Genomic DNA, 16079 nt, shown 5'->3' with positions numbered 1-16079 from the left:
TATGTCTGTGAATGAGAAAGTAGGAGGCAGAGAATGGGTGAGATGTTGAATGTATTAAGTTGCCACTTATCCAGGGGGTGAAATGTTATTCTGAAAGGGAGCCTTAGTGCCCTTCCCGCAGCTTCTATGTAAACGGTGTCTGCTGCACAGGTGTATAATATCCGCTACTATTCTGCACCCTACTCTAATTGCAGATGTGCCCGATCACAGAAGTGTCATTCTGCATCAAATTTGTGGGCAGCAATGCCCGTCCGCGTCCCTTGTGTTTGTGCTTGCTCTTATTGGATTGTACCATTTGCCAAAAAGCCCTTGAGGTTCTGTACTAGTTGACCTACCTTTACAGTGTTCTGAGGCCTGCCTTGATCTTGCTTTTAATACTCTATCAGTCTGCCCCATGATCTACAAGTGGTATCAGATGTGATTGAATCTTCTCATCAGTTGGCTTGAAGCTGCACTCTACAGCTTGGAGTCCGCCTTTGGTGTGAATTTGTTTTGAACCTTAGCACATGCCAGCTGACGCGTGTATTGCTATAACATTTAATTACACACACTGGACTGTAAGTTATTTTTTTTTTTTTTTTGTTTTTTTTTGTGTTAAATAACCATACGTAGTTGTTGTTTGTTCAATAATTCAGGGTCGGTGTCTTCTTGTGCTCTCAGATTGCAGAGTGGGTACACCCTGCAGAATAGGTTTCCTTCCCTGCTAGCAGTCACCCTGAGTTGGGGGGTTATGACTGTTTTAAGAGTGACTGGTTTCTCTTTAAAATGCTTTAGCAATCATTTTCCAAAACCAAGTAATAGAATAGGATAGAATTGTGGGCACTTGAAAGCTCTTGTATTAGAATACAGAATTGTGGGCACTTGAAAGCTCTTGTATTAGAATACAGAATTGTGGGCACTTGAAAGCTCTTGTATTAGAATACATTCACTGAAGTGCAGATAAAAGTTTACTTTTTTTCTTATATGCCCTGACATGCCTTCTCTGTGAGACGTAAACCACTATTCCAGGTGACGCATTCTTTTCTTGTCCTCACAGGTACCTAATGGGCGGTGCAGAGTCCAGCAGTAGCGATGACGACAGTGATGATGATGTGCACGTTGTTCCAAAACCCGCGCCACCGCACCAAGTACGTCTCCATGGGCTGCAATGTGGACGTCCCTACTACAGTAGTTAAGAAATCAGAGAAATTAGGTCCATTAAACTGGGGTGTGGATTCTATGTTTAACTAATTTACTTACCTAAGGGACAGATGCTTACAGATATCGACATGTCCTGGAAAATAAAATTCTACTTCTCCCACCTAATGCATACATCATTTATGTGGACTGAAATGGAAACCTTAATGTCTTGCTAGCACTTATTACGAGTATCCTTAGGCTTCCTTTCCTGTTGGTTCTCTCCTTTTCCTCCTGCACTGATGCACCCCTTCTGACCCAATCACTGATCCCCGGCATATTCACACACCAACCTTTGTGTGCGCACACACACAAGCACACATGCACTCACTCACACTCACACAAACTCTCACTCTCTAAAGATCAACACACGTGATCTCATTCCTCAGATGCATTCCCTAAGCTCTTAACTTCCAGAATGCCTCTCATGAGTACCCCTCATGCTCTGAGCCAGCCCTATTTACTTTGCTCTACCTGGCCCCTTCATCCGTGCCCCATGCGCCCCTGTCCGGAATATGCACTCTTCCTCGGGCTCAGACGCCTTTGCCCCTCACGTTGCTCTGTCGTATACTGATGCCCACCCTTCGTGTACCTGCCTGCCCTGAGTATTTGTCTGCCCTTCCACCCAAAGCAGCTCTAAAAGGTTAGTTTCTTGTTTTGTTTTTGGAACTCTCTGTAGTGCCTTGTTTATGTTTTGGTTGTTCTTTGAAAGTGGTTCCTGTTAGGTGTAGATCCTCGAGTAACCACAGCCTGTAAGCTGCATTCTTTTATTTCATTTCGTCTGTAGAGGAAGAGTATATTCCTTCGCAACAATGGTAGCTGTTGAAGTCTTGTTGAAGTTTCATCAGGAAGAAGGCATTTTATCTAGCACAGAAGAAGTCTATCCCAATATTTTGATGTATTTTGACTTTAAAAACCTGTATTTCTTTTATTGAGCTGATAGGTGCAGAAGGCTGCTTATGTATGCCCCTGTGAAGGTGCTCACAGTTTTCCTCCTCCTAAATGAATAGCTCTGTGAGGAGTTTCACGCTTGCAGGTGGTTTGACTGTTCAAGCAACCCGGGTTTTTGTTGCATTGTGAAATATATATATATATATGTTCGATGGCATGTGTAGCTGCAGATACACATGCTGTGCACAGTCCGCCATCTGGTGTTGGGCTCGGAGTGTTACAAGTTGTTTTTCTTCAAAGAAGTCTTTTCGAGTCACGAGACCGAGGGACTCCTCCCATTTCGACTCCATTGCGCATGGGCGTCGACTCCATCTTAGATTGTTTTTTTTCCGCCATCTGGTTCGGACGTGTTCCTTTTCGCTCCGTGTTTCGGGTCGGAAAATTAGTTAGAATCTCGGAAACAAATCGTCGGTATTGTTTGCGTTCGGTATCGGGTTAGTTAGAACAAATCGAGACCGAATTTTGAAGAGCTCCGGTGGCCCTTCGGGGTTTTTTCGATCCCCCGTCGGGGCCTGGTCGGCCCGGCCACGTGCGACTTCAAGGCTGATGGAACGGACCGCATTCCGCTTCTGCCCAAAATGCCATAACAAGTATCCGTATACGGATCAGCATCTGGTCTGTAACTTTTGCTTGTCCCCCGAGCACAAGGAGGATACTTGTGAAGCCTGTCGAGCGTTTCGGTCGAGGAAGACGCTGAGAGACCGAAGAGCCAGGAGACTACAAATGGCGTCCACGCCGACAGGTCAAGAACGTTTCGAGGAGGAAGAAGAAGCTTTCTCCATACACGAGTCGGATTCTGAAGAACTCGACGCCGAAGAAACACCCCAAACCGTGAGTAAGACGTCGAAAATCAAGACTCACGAGAAGTCCACAAAAGCCCAGGGGACGCCACCGCCAACAGGCCATGGCTTAACCCGAAAACTAGGTGCCCGATCCAAGGCACCGAAAAAGGGCATGCTGGTGTCGAAGTCATCCGACTCCGGTCGAGATACCGCCACACAGCAACCTCGGAGCCGAGACAGCGGCTCCGAGAAACTTCGGCACAGAGACAGCGGCACCGAAGAATTTCGGCACCGAGACACCACGCCGAAAACAAAGAAGGTTTCTTCGGAGCCTAAAAAGACTTCCGAAAAGGTTTCGGTTCCGAAACATCCAGCCTCGGAGCCGAAAACTAGTTCCTATACAGAGGAACAAGGATTAACCTCCCAATTACATAGATTTGGAGAGGTGCTTCAAGCTGTAGAGCCTGACTACACGCAAAGAAGGCTTCATATTCATGAGGACACAGGGAAGATAACCACTCTTCCCCCAATCAAAATAAAAAGGAAACTTGCCTTTCAACAAAAGGACAAGCAACCACAGGCAAAAGTGGCAAGGAAAACAACCCCACCACCGTCTCCACCACCATCAATACATGCATCACCAGCAACAACTCCACCACTGATGCACTCACCAGCTCATACTACAATGAGTCAGGATGATCCCGATGCATGGGACCTTTACGATGCTCCAGTGTCTGACAACAGCCCAGACTCCTATCCCACAAAACCGTCACCACCTGAGGACAGTACATCCTACACACAGGTGGTCGCAAGGGCAGCCGAATTTCACAACGTCACCTTACATTCTGAACCAATTGAGGAGGACTTTCTGTTTAACACCCTATCCTCCACCCATAGCCAGTACTAAAGCCTTCCTATGCTCCCAGGAATGCTAAAACATTCAAAAAAACATTCAAAACAAATATTTCAGGATCCAGTTAAAGGCAGAGCCATAACTCCAAGGGTGGAGAAAAAGTACAAGCCACCGCCAACAGATCCAATCTATATTACAACACAACTAACACCAGACTCAGTAGTTGTCGGGGCAGCTCGTAAGAGAGCCAACTCTCATACCTCAGGAGACGCACCACCTCCAGACAAGGAGAGCCGCAAATTTGATGCTGCGGGAAAAAGGGTTGCAGCACAAGCAGCTAATCAATGGCGTATTGCCAATTCCCAAGCACTTTTGGCAAGATACGACAGAGCTCATTGGGATGAAATGCAACATTTCATCGAACACTTACCCAAGGAGTTCCAAAAAAGAGCGCAACAGGTGGTAGAAGAGGGACAAAGTATCTCAAATAATCAGATACGGTCTTCCATGGATGCAGCAGATACAGCTGCAAGGACAATAAACACTGCAATCACGATACGAAGGCACGCATGGCTGCGCACTTCAGGGTTTAAGCCGGAAATCCAACAAGCTGTGCTCAATATGCCATTTAATGAACAGCAATTGTTTGGGCCGGAGGTAGACACTGCCATTGAGAAACTCAAAAAAGACACCGATACAGCCAAAGCCATGGGCGCACTCTACTCCCCGCAGAGCAGAGGCACATTTCGAAAAACACCTTTTAGGGGAGGGTTTCGAGGTCAACCCACAGAAATCACAACCTCACAAACAAGACCTACTTACCAGGGTCAATATCAGAGGGGAGGTTTTCGGGGGCAATATAGAGGGGGCCAATTCCCAAGAAATCGAGAAAAATTCCAAGGCCCCAAAACTCCTCAAAATAAACAGTGACTCACAAGTCACACAACCCCATCACATAACACCTGTGGGGGGAAGACTAAGCCAATTTTAAAAAATTTGGGAGGAAATAACAACAGACACTTGGGTCTTAGCAATTATCCAGCATGGTTATTGCATAGAATTTCTCCAATTCCCTCCAAACATCCCACCGAAAACACACTATGTCAAAACAACATATAGATCTTCTAGGACTAGAAGTTCAAGCATTGCTACAAAAGGACGCAATAGAATTAGTACCAAATCTACAACAAAACACAGGAGTTTACTCACTGTACTTTCTAATACCCAAAAAGGACAAAACTCTGAGACCAATACTAGATCTCAGAACACTAAATACCTACATCAAATCAGACCACTTTCACATGGTCACGTTACAAGACGTAATCCCACTGCTCAAATAGCAAGATTACATGACAACATTAGACCTAAAAGATGCGCATTTCCATATACCAATACATCCTTCACACAGGAAATACCTAAGGTTCGTATTCCAAGGAATACATTACCAATTCAAAGTGTTGCCATTCGGAATAACAACTGCGCCAAGAGTTTTTACAAAATGCCTGGCAGTAGTAGCTGCACATATCAGAAGGCAGCAAATACATGTGTTCCCGTACTTAGACGACTGGTTAATCAAAACCAACACGCTAAGAGTGTTCACAGCACACAAAATATGTCATACAGACCCTTCACAGGCTAGGTTTCTCCATCAACTACGCAAAGTCACACCTTTTGCCGTGTCAAACACAGCAATACTTAGGAGCGACAATCAACACAGCAAAAGGGATTGCCACTCCAAGTCCACAAAGGGTTCAAATATTTCACAAGGTAATACAGGCCATGTATCCAACACAAAAGATACAAGTCAAAATGGTAATGAAACTCCTAGGCATGATGTCTTCATGCATAGCCATTGTCCCAAACACAAGATTGCACATGCGGCTCTTACAACAGTGCCTAGCATCACAATGGTCACAAGCACAGGGTCAACTTCTAGATCTGGTGTTGATAGACCGCCAAACATACATCTCGCTTCTATGGTGGAACAGTACAAATTTAAACCGAGGGCGGCCTTTCCAAGACCCAGTGCCACAATACGTCATAACGACGGATGCTTCCATGACAGGGTGGGGAGCACACCTCAATCAACACAGCATCCAAGGACAATGGGACATACATCAGAGGCAGTTTCACATAAATCACTTAGAACTGTTAGCAGTATTTCTAGCGCTGAAAGCATTTCAACCCATAATAACCCAAAAATACATTCTTGTCAAAACTGACAACAATGTATTATCTAAACAAACAAGGAGGGACACACTCGACACAGTTGTGCCTCCTAACACAAAAAATATGGCATTGGGCGATTCACAACCACATTCGCCTAATAGCACAATTTATTCCAGGGATTCAGAACCAGTTGGCAGACAATCTCTCTCGAGATCACCAACAAACCCACGAATGGAAAATTCACCCCCAAATACTAAACAGTTACTTTCAAATTTGGGGAACACCTCAAATAGATCTATTTGCAACAAAGGAAAATTCAAAATGCCAAAACTTCGCATCCAGGTACCCACAAGATCAATCCCAAGGCAATGCTCTGTGGATGAACTGGTCAGGGATATTTGCGTACGCTTTTCCCCCTCTCCCTCTCATTCCATATCTAGTAAACAGGTTGAGTCAAAACAAACTCATACTAATAGCACCAACATGGGCAAGGCAACCTTGGTACACAACACTACTAGACCTTTCAGTAGTACCTCATGTCAGACTACCCAACAGACCAGATCTGTTAACACAACACAAACAACAGATCAGACATCCAAATCCAGCATCGTTGAATCTAGCAATTTGGCTCCTGAAATCCTAGAATTCGGGCATTTAGACCTCACACAGGAATGTATGGAGGTCATAAAACAAGCTAGAAAACCTACCACTAGACACTGCTATGCAAATAAGTGGAAAAGATTTGTTTATCACTGCCGTAATAATCAAATTCAACCTTTACACGCATCTGCAAAAGAAATAGTAGGATACTTACTACATTTGCAAAAATCTAACCTAGCTTTCTCTTCCATTAAAATACATCTTACGGCAATTTCTGCTTACCTACAAATTACGCACTCAATTTCATTGTTTAGGATACCAGTCATAAAGGCGTTTATGGAAGGCCTAAAGAGAATTATACCACCAAGAACACCACCAGTTCCTTCGTGGAACCTCAACATTGTCCTAACACGACTCATGGGTCAACCTTTTGAGCCCATGCACTCTTGTGAAATGCAATACTTAACGTGGAAAGTTGCATTTTTAATTGCCATCACATCTCTAAGAAGAGTGAGTGAAATTCAAGCATTTACCATTCAAGAACCATTTATTCAAATACACAAAAATAAAGTTGTTCTACGGACCAATCCTAAATTTTTACCAAAAGTAATCTCACCGTTCCACTTAAATCAAACGGTAGAATTACCAGTGTTCTTCCCACAGCCAGATTCGGTAGCCGAAAGAGCACTACATACATTAGACATCAAAAGAGCACTAATGTACTACATTGACAGAACAAAACTAATTCGAAAGACAAAACAACTATTTATCGCCTTTCAAAAACCTCATACAGGAAATCCAATTTCAAAACAAGGCATTGCTAGATGGATAGTTAAGTGCATTCAAACCTGCTATCTTAAAGCTAAAAGAGAACTGCCTATTACACCAAAGGCACACTCAACCAGAAAGAAAGGTGCTACCATGGCCTTTCTAGGAAATATTCCAATGAACGAAATATGTAAGGCAGCAACATGGTCTACGCCTCATACATTTACCAAGCACTACTGTGTAGATATGCTAACTGCACAACAAGCAACAGTAGGTCAAGCTGTATTAAGAACATTATTTCAAACTACTTCAACTCCTACAGGCTGAACCACCGCTTTTGGGGAGATATAACTGCTTACTAGTCTATGCACAGCATGTGTATCTGCAGCTACACATGCCATCGAACGGAAAATGTCACTTACCCAGTGTACATCTGTTCGTGGCATTAGTCGCTGCAGATTCACATGCGCCCACCCACCTCCCCGGGAGCCTGTAGCCGTTTAGAAGTAGACTACATTGCACGAGTAGTTACAAGGAAGGTAGCGGTGAGGATTGAGATCTGGCTTTTGGAAAAGAATAAAACAAACTGATGACAACCGAGTCGGATATTTGACTATATGGTGATAATATTGCCTAGTGAAACCAGAAACATCAGGATATTGATAACAGTTAAAATAGGCAAATTAACCAGAAGGTTGCAGTGATTACGTGACTTTGTTGTTTAAAAGAAAGAGTTGCCAGTGTCCTTCGACTGTCCTGAAGAGGCCATAAATTTAGAGGCCGAAACGCGTTGACATTTCCTTACGGAACCAAGGGCGTGTAATTAATAAACTGAAGGTTTAAATAATTGGAAAGCACTACATAAATACCTTTAAAGTATGTGAGGTGTTTTCAGCTGGGTGCTAACCCCTTGGTCACCGGTATAAGACAGGATCACTACGAGAATTAAGCTAGAGTGACCTTTATGAACCATTCCGTTGGACATTTTACTTTATTTTGATGTAATTATTTTTTTTGTGTGTAATTGTGTAGAGGAATTTGTGTTTAGTCATTGATTTGATATGTTTTTTAGACGTACTTATGTCGAGGAATTCGCTGCTATTTTCTAAATAAATAAATAAAGATTTTTGGGAAATTAATTATCCCGATTAACCAGAAGTGGATTGACTGGTTAGTTTAATTAATGCATAGATTTGTACCTACCTGTTATATATCTTTTGTGATTTTGTTCTAGAAGTAGATCTTAAACATTTGTACATTTGTAAATATATTACTTAAAACTTTATTATGTACATACGCATTCACTCCATTGCATGGGCACTATTACTAGCATGCACAACTCCTACCTCACCCTCTGCGGGCAAAACAATCTAAGATGGAGTCGACGCCCATGCGCAATGGAGTCGAAATGGGAGGAGTCCCTCGGTCTCGTGACTCGAAAAGACTTCTTCGAAGAAAAACTACTTGTAACACTCCGAGCCCAACACCAGATGGCGGACTGTGCACAGCATGTGAATCTGCAGCGACTAATGCCACGAACAGATGTACACTGGGTAAGTGACATTTTCCATATATAGATAGATAGATCGATAGATATATGGTATAAGATATCTTTTTAGGGAGCAGCTTGAGGAACGGTACCAACAACATGAGCCCCATACATGCTGCCCTCTTGTCAGAAGACTGAGGGATGTCTTTAAATCTCTTTCCAATCCCCGGTGTATCTGTACTGTCCAACCGTGATCTTCTCTTCGTTCTCTGCACCTCATAGGGTGGTGATAGGTGATGTTGATCTTTGTTATTCACGGGCCTGGCCATTTGTCTGTCGTAAGCCTTGAAGTGTGACGGATGGTTTTGTTAAAGAGCATTAGGGGGTAGCGATCCTCTTCTTTACGACATTTGAGTGATCTGGCTCTCCAGCCTGATATGATTTTTTCGGGGCTTACTAATCCAAGCTGCTTTTTCTCCCCATTGAGCCATCAAAATAGTGATTTGTTGCTCTGCATTTGTTGTTTTCATTTTCTTTGGCCTTGTGTTCCTTTCAAGTTGTTCATGTGACAAGCTTTATTTTATGTAAGCTGTATGGTCTCAGTTGCCCATTCAAAAAGGAATGGCCATATGCTTTCCAAATATCTTCCTCTAGTACAGACGTCTCTGAATAAGATTGTTTTTGTTACAGTAATTAGTTTGTTAATGTACTTGTACCTCTTTTTCCGGCCAAGGTTCAAGTGTCATTGGATTCTTTTTTTCTCCACCCTATTGTCTTGTTTAAGAAAAACATAAAGAGATATATTATAGGGGAAAAGTTGCACCTTTATGGATAACATTGACCCCTCAGTAATAGGAACTCTTGATTTTTACACTCCTAATGCCTGAGCCCGCACCTCCTCCCTGATCAGTTTGCAGCAAATATGGGTTAAATACCCTTTAAAAATGATCCTCTGCACGGCAGATATTGGGGTTTGGGGTGGGAGTGTCTAGAAGAGAACCAAATCTAGTAACCTTTTCAAATAGCATTCAAATGTAATTGTAATTGTATTTATATAGCGCTTACTACCCCTGACAAGGCTTTGAAGCACTTTTCGGCGAGTAGCACGCTACTCCGGAACCCAAGAGGAATTAGTGGTGGATTAGTACAGGAAAAGATGAGTACAGTATTAGTATGAGTTAATTTAAGTGGAGGATATGTTAGTTTGTTAGTTGGATTGACTAGAGTAATGAAGGGGATAGAGGAGGGAAGAATCCCAAAGTGTTAATTAGGAGTTTATAGTAATAGGATGAGGCTTTGGATGAGTAAAGGAGAGATGAGGAGGTTAGAGTCTGTGGAAAGGGGTTACGGAGATCATGGTAGCAGACGGTGTTTTGGATGAGTTAAAGGTGAGATAAATGAGGGAGAATTTAGTAGGGTTGTGTAGGAAGTTGGCTCTGTATGCACTATTTCAAAGTAAGGAATAGTATGCACAGAGTCCAAGGGTTCCCCTTAGAGGTAAGATAGTGGCAAAAAGAGAATACTAATGCTCTATTTTGTGGTAGTGTGGTCGAGCAGTAGGCTTATCAAAGGAGTAGTGTTAAGCATTTGTTGTACATACACACAGGCATTAAATGAGGAACACACACTCAGAGACAAATCCAGGCCAATAGGTTTTGTTATAGAAAAATATATTTTCTTAGTTTATTTTAAGAACCACAGGTTCAAATTCTACATGTAATATCTCATTTGAAAGGTATTGCAGGTAAGTACTTTAGGAACTTTGAATAATCACAGTAGCATATATACTTTTTACATAAAACACAATAAGCTGTTTTAAAAGTGGACACAGTGCAATTTTCACAGTTCCTGGGGAGGTAAAGTAATGTTAGTTTTTGCAGGTAAGTAAACCACCTACGGGGTTAAGATTGAGTTCCAAGGTAGCCCACCGTTGGGGGTTCAGAGCAACCCCAAAGTCACCACACCAGCAGCTCAGGGCCGGTCAGGTGCAGAGTTCAAAGTGGTGCCCAAAACGCATAGGCTTCAATGGAGAGAAGGGGGTGCCCCGGTTCTGGTCTGCTAGCAGGTAAGTTCCCGCGTCTTCGGAGGGCAGACCAGGGGGGTTTTGTAGGGCACCTGGGGGGGGACACAAGTCCACACAGAAAGTACACCCTTAGCAGCGCGGGGGCGGCCGGGTGCAGTGTGCAAACAAGCGTCGGGTTCGCAATGTAAATCAATGGGAGACCAAGGGGTCTCTTCAGCGGTGCAGGCAGGCAAAGGGGGGCTCCTCGGGGTAGCCACCACCTGGGCACGGGAGAGGGCCTCCTGGGGGTCACTCCTGCACTGAAGTTCCGATCCTTCAGGTGCTGGGGGCTGTGGGTGCAGGGTCTTTTCCAGCTGTCGGGATTTTTAGAGTCAGGCAGTCGCGGTCAGGGGGAGCCTCGGGATTCCCCCTGCAGGCGTCGCTGTGGGGGCTCAGGGGAGACAACATTGGTTACTCACAGTCTCTGAGTCGCCGGAGGGTCCTCCCTGAGGTGTTGTTTCTCCACCAGTCGAGTCGGGGTCGCCGGGTGCAGTGTTGCAAGTCTCACGCTTCTTGCGGGGATTGCAGGGGTCTTTAAATCTGCTCCTCTGTAACAAAGTTGCAGTCTTTTTGGAGCAGGTCCGCTGTCCTCTGGAGTTTCTTGTTCCTCTTGAAGCAGGGCAGTCCTCTGAGGATTCAGAGGTCGCTGGTCCTTGAGAAAGCGTCGCTGGACAGGTTTCTTTAGAAGGCAGGAGACAGGCCGGTAGGACTGGGGCCAAAGCAGTTGGTGTCTTCTTTCTTCTTCTGCAGGGGTTTTCAGCTCAGCAGTCGTCTTCTTCGGTAAGTTGCAGGAATCTAAATCTTTAGGTTCAGGGAAGCCCTTAAATACTAAATTTAAGGGTGTGTTTAGGTCTGGAGGGTTAGTAGCCAATGGCTACTAGCCCTGAGGGTGGGTACACCCTCTTTGTGCCTCCTCCCAAGGGGAGGGGGTCACATTCCTATCCCTATTGGGGGAATCCTCCATCTGCAAGATGGAGGATTTCTAAAAGTTAGTCACCTCAGCTCAGGACACCTTAGGGGCTGTCCTGACTGGCCAGTGACTCCTCCTTGTTATTCTCATTATCTCCTCCGGCCTTGCCGCCAAAAGGGGGGCCGTGACCGGAGGGGGCGGGCAACTCCACTAGCTGGAGTGCCCTGTGGTGCTGGAACAAAGGGGTAAGCCTTTGAGGCTCTCACCGCCAGGTGTTACAGCTTCTGCCTGGGGGAGGTGATAGCATCTCCACCCAGTGCAGGCTTTGTTACAGGCCACAGAGTGACAAAGGCACTCTCCCCATGTGGCCAGCAACATGTCTCGAGTGTGGCAGGCTGCTAGAACCAGTCAGCCTACACGGGTAGTTGGATTAGGTTTCAGGGGGCACCTCTAAGGTGTCCTCTGGGGTGTATTTTACAATAAAATGTACACTGGCATCAGTGTGCATTTATTGTGCTGAGAAGTTTGATACCAAACTTCCCAGTTTTCAGTGTAGCCATTATGGTGCTGTGGAGTCCGTGTTTGACAGACTCCCAGACCATATACTCTTATGGCTACCCTGCACTTACAATGTCTAAGGTTTGGTTTAGACACTGTAGGGGCACAGTGCTCATGCACTGGTGCCCTCACCTATGGTATAGTGCACCCTGCCTTAGGGCTGTAAGGCCTACTAGAGGGGTGACTTATCTATACTGCATAGGCAGTGTGAGGTTGGCATGGCACCCTGAGGGGAGTGCCATGTCGACTTACTCGTTTTGTTCTCACCAGCACACACAAGCTGGCAAGCAGTGTGTCTGTGCTGAGTGAGGGGTCCCTAGGGTGGCATAAGATATGCTGCAGCCCTTGGAGACCTTCCCTGGCATCAGGGCCCTTGTTTCCAGGGGTACCAGTTACAAGGGACTTACCAGGATGCCAGGGTGTGCCAATTGTGGAATCAAAAGTACAGGTTAGGGAAAGAACACTGGTGCTGGGGCCTGGTTAGCAGGCCTCAGCACACTTTCAATTCAAAACATAGCATCAGCAAAGGCAAAAAGTCAGGGGGTAACCATGCCAAGGAGGCATTTCCTTACAGGTTGTTTGGGAGATCAAAGTAGTAAACTGAGGTTGGGGGTGAGCTAGATGCAGTAGAGGAGGGAAGAGTGTAGGAATGGTTATTTTGGAGATGAAAGTAGTGGAATGGGTTTGGGATGAGTCAGAGTGGGGATGGAGGATAGATTGATAGAGACAGAGAGTGATGGGGAGACAAAGTAAAGCTTACGAGAGCATATTTTATTTTGTATTTATTTATTTAATTTTGTTTTAATTTTTTTTTCTTTTTTTTTTCTCTAGTAAAGTAGGACTAGAGTAATGAATAAATTGATATGTAAATGCATAGTAAGGGAATATATGTGTAAGGAATATAATAATGGGTATATTAATATGAGTAGTAAAGTTGTATTGTATAAACCAACTTTCAAGATGTGTAATATTTGAAGTTAATTAATAAGTGTACTTTTCTAACATTCATTATCTTTCCTCAATTTTTCAATAGCAAAATGGTTGCTGTTAAATAATTTAACATTTGCTCTTTGTGATATAAAAAAGAAGGCAGGGATTCATTGGTGTCTAATATAACAACTTATCTAAGAGCTATGCAATGACCTATGAACATGTTAAGCATAGAATAACACATATATAGCTACTCAATAAAAATTGCAATTAAATGTGGAGCTCTGTTCTGTTAAAAATTATACCTTAAATCGGACGTTAAACCTTAACACCCAGATTTTGACCTCCTCAACCACCCTGTATAACGGGGGAATGCCTACCTTAGCATTTGAGGCACAACTGAACCCCTGGTCATGTTTGAAATACACTTTCAAAATTCTTTGGTGGGGTGACTGACGAGTGCAACCACTAACCCCTCCGTACCCAAGGTGGGACTCTTAGGTAACAGCGCCTGCATTTTAAATCCTTACTTACGTCAGAATATTCCTTTAAGCAGTGAGAAGTATAATGCTCTCCCCCTCTTTGCCAGAGCCTGGATGTGACTTGAACATACTGCAGCATATCGCACTGACTTGTTTGGTATGTCCCTATCCTTTATTGTTCATGCCAAGTATCTCTGTCCTACACGGCGAATGTTATAAACATTCCTAACCGTAGCAAACTGAGTGTGCTTTTTGGTGCATGGACACTGCTAAAACACTTCTTTTGGAGCTCCTGGTCTGCCAAGTTTGGTTAGCGTTCTAGTAAACGTAGATGCTAATTGCAGTCACTATTAATGCAAAAAACTGTCTCTTTTTTTAGGGATGTAACGAATGCTGTCTCTTTTTGGTAAAATCTAACTGAGAATGGTAGTGTGCTTCCCATGCCACTGATTTGAGCTAGCCTGGCTGATGAGGGGTGAAACCCCGAAACCGGTCCCAGGATGCTTGTTTCTAGTCCAGGGAAGACCTGGCCTGGCAGTTCGGGCTGGACTGTTCCCATGGGGAACAGGGTCAAGACTGATTTACAAATGGCTGGGTCCAAACTGGAATGACATGGGTAGCAAAAAAACGATGGATTTAGGCCCTGATCTCTGTACTGGGGGTGAATGTTTGACATTGTTCAGCATTCCATCCATCACTTGTTCTTTTTGCATAGTGTAAAATCAAGATACAGAATTAGCTTCCTTCCTAAAATCTGCTGATTAAGGGGTCATGTAGGGAAATTCAGTCCTGACAACAAAGGGTATACAAAAGACTGCATGATGAGCCAGAATGGATCTTGCCAAGGCAAGCTGTGTACTAGGGAATTCCCTGAGATACAGAAGGTGCACATATGTACACTCTTGCCATAGAATGGTCAGTAAATGCAGGGCAAAAAACACCTCTGATAGTGGCAAAACGTTATGAATTTAAATACCACAAACATTACATATGCATAATCCCACCACTTTCATCCCTTTCCTCTGGTGCCCTAAAATGCCAGAATGCTCCCCCTCCCCCCACCCTAGAAAGGCCAAACAATCCGATCATCAAACCCACATTCCAGTGTGACTTAAATTCCCTGTGAATACATTTCTCTGTCCCCATTTTTTCACTTTTGTCTCCCTCCCAAACATGGACACTGTATAATCCTTTGCAATGACACCTATTACACTGGCAGACGAAAAATAGTGGCCCCACATATACAAGAACTTCAGATCACATATACATTTCATTATGAACATTGTCCACAATTAAGGGCTTCTTGCTGATGCTGATTTACTCCCACTGTCCGCAAACTCTGCAAGACTGGAAAATCATAATCTGCTAACCAAAGGGTGGCTCCCCTTAGTGCACATTTAAGATAATATTTTTGCTAAACATTAACACCAAGTAATCTAGTCTTCTCTACAGATAAGAACCACTTGAAAGTCATTTACTAGCAGAACCTGAGGAGGAGCGTTCCAACTTCTTAAAAAGAGATACATTGAATCTCACAAGCACACCTGTGACAAGTAGACCATTGCCTGTCACGCATGAGCAGTCTTTCTTCCATTGCCCTGCCCCCTCTCTCGGCACCGACCCGCCAGAAATACCCATGCCCTCTACCACAATGTGGCTCCACATGCCTGAAGGGGGCATGCTGTTCCAGAACCTACAATTTTCAAAGGCACTTTTCAGGAGAGAAGTTAAAGAGTGATAGAAAGAGTTGTAGTATTGTAAACGTCAAAACAACGTTTGGGCCAGGCTGCGATTTACTAACAGTCCCCGCCATGTCCTCCTCACTAAAGCTTCACAAACATGGGAGGTGGGTGCGTGTTTTTAATATCCTTTTTATTTACTTGCTCAAATGTTGAGTTCTTGGATTGTCCCAGAGCACCAGTTCAATACCTGGTTTATGAAGTAGATATAAGAATAGCATGAACATAAAATATGGGTTCTCTGTAGTTCCAGACTGTTTAGGGGAGGTTGTCGTTCGTGCACGTTCCTGTAGACTGTGGTGTAATAAACATCCTTTAGGAACCCTGTTGTGCATACTGTTGTTCCACCAGAGGCCTCAGCTGCAGCCTGCTGTAAAAGGAGGTTCATGTATGACGTGAAGAACCAAAAATGCGCTGAACTGAATTCCACCAAATTATGATGGCACATAGGGTCTGAGTCGCCAAGAAAAGTAGTAAATCTGTACTACCCAAGTACTGCTACAAGTGGGTGCAGGTTTATTGTGGGCGTTACCAGTGTTATTGTAAAACGAACGCCTGGAAAGCTGTGCCACGCACAGGTTTCCAGAGTTTTTATTTTTATCCTTTTTTT

General features: G+C 44.1%; 1 protein-coding gene across 2 annotated transcripts in view; it reads left to right on the top strand.

The window, feature by feature from the left end:
* XRCC1 (X-ray repair cross complementing 1) overlaps positions 1-16079 on the top strand; it is a 215217-nt gene that overhangs the window by 115337 nt on the left and 83801 nt on the right. For both annotated transcript variants that reach the window (XM_069201327.1, XM_069201328.1), the window contains exon 11: positions 1037-1127. In XM_069201327.1, the coding sequence (XP_069057428.1) occupies positions 1037-1127 (91 nt within the window). The remainder of the gene's footprint in view (positions 1-1036; positions 1128-16079) is intronic.

Source organism: Pleurodeles waltl, chromosome 7 (genome assembly GCF_031143425.1).
Source record: "Pleurodeles waltl isolate 20211129_DDA chromosome 7, aPleWal1.hap1.20221129, whole genome shotgun sequence".
Taxonomy (NCBI): Eukaryota; Metazoa; Chordata; class Amphibia; order Caudata; family Salamandridae; genus Pleurodeles; species Pleurodeles waltl.
Note: the sequence above shows the minus strand (reverse complement) of the source record. Positions and strands in the feature narration are given on the sequence as shown.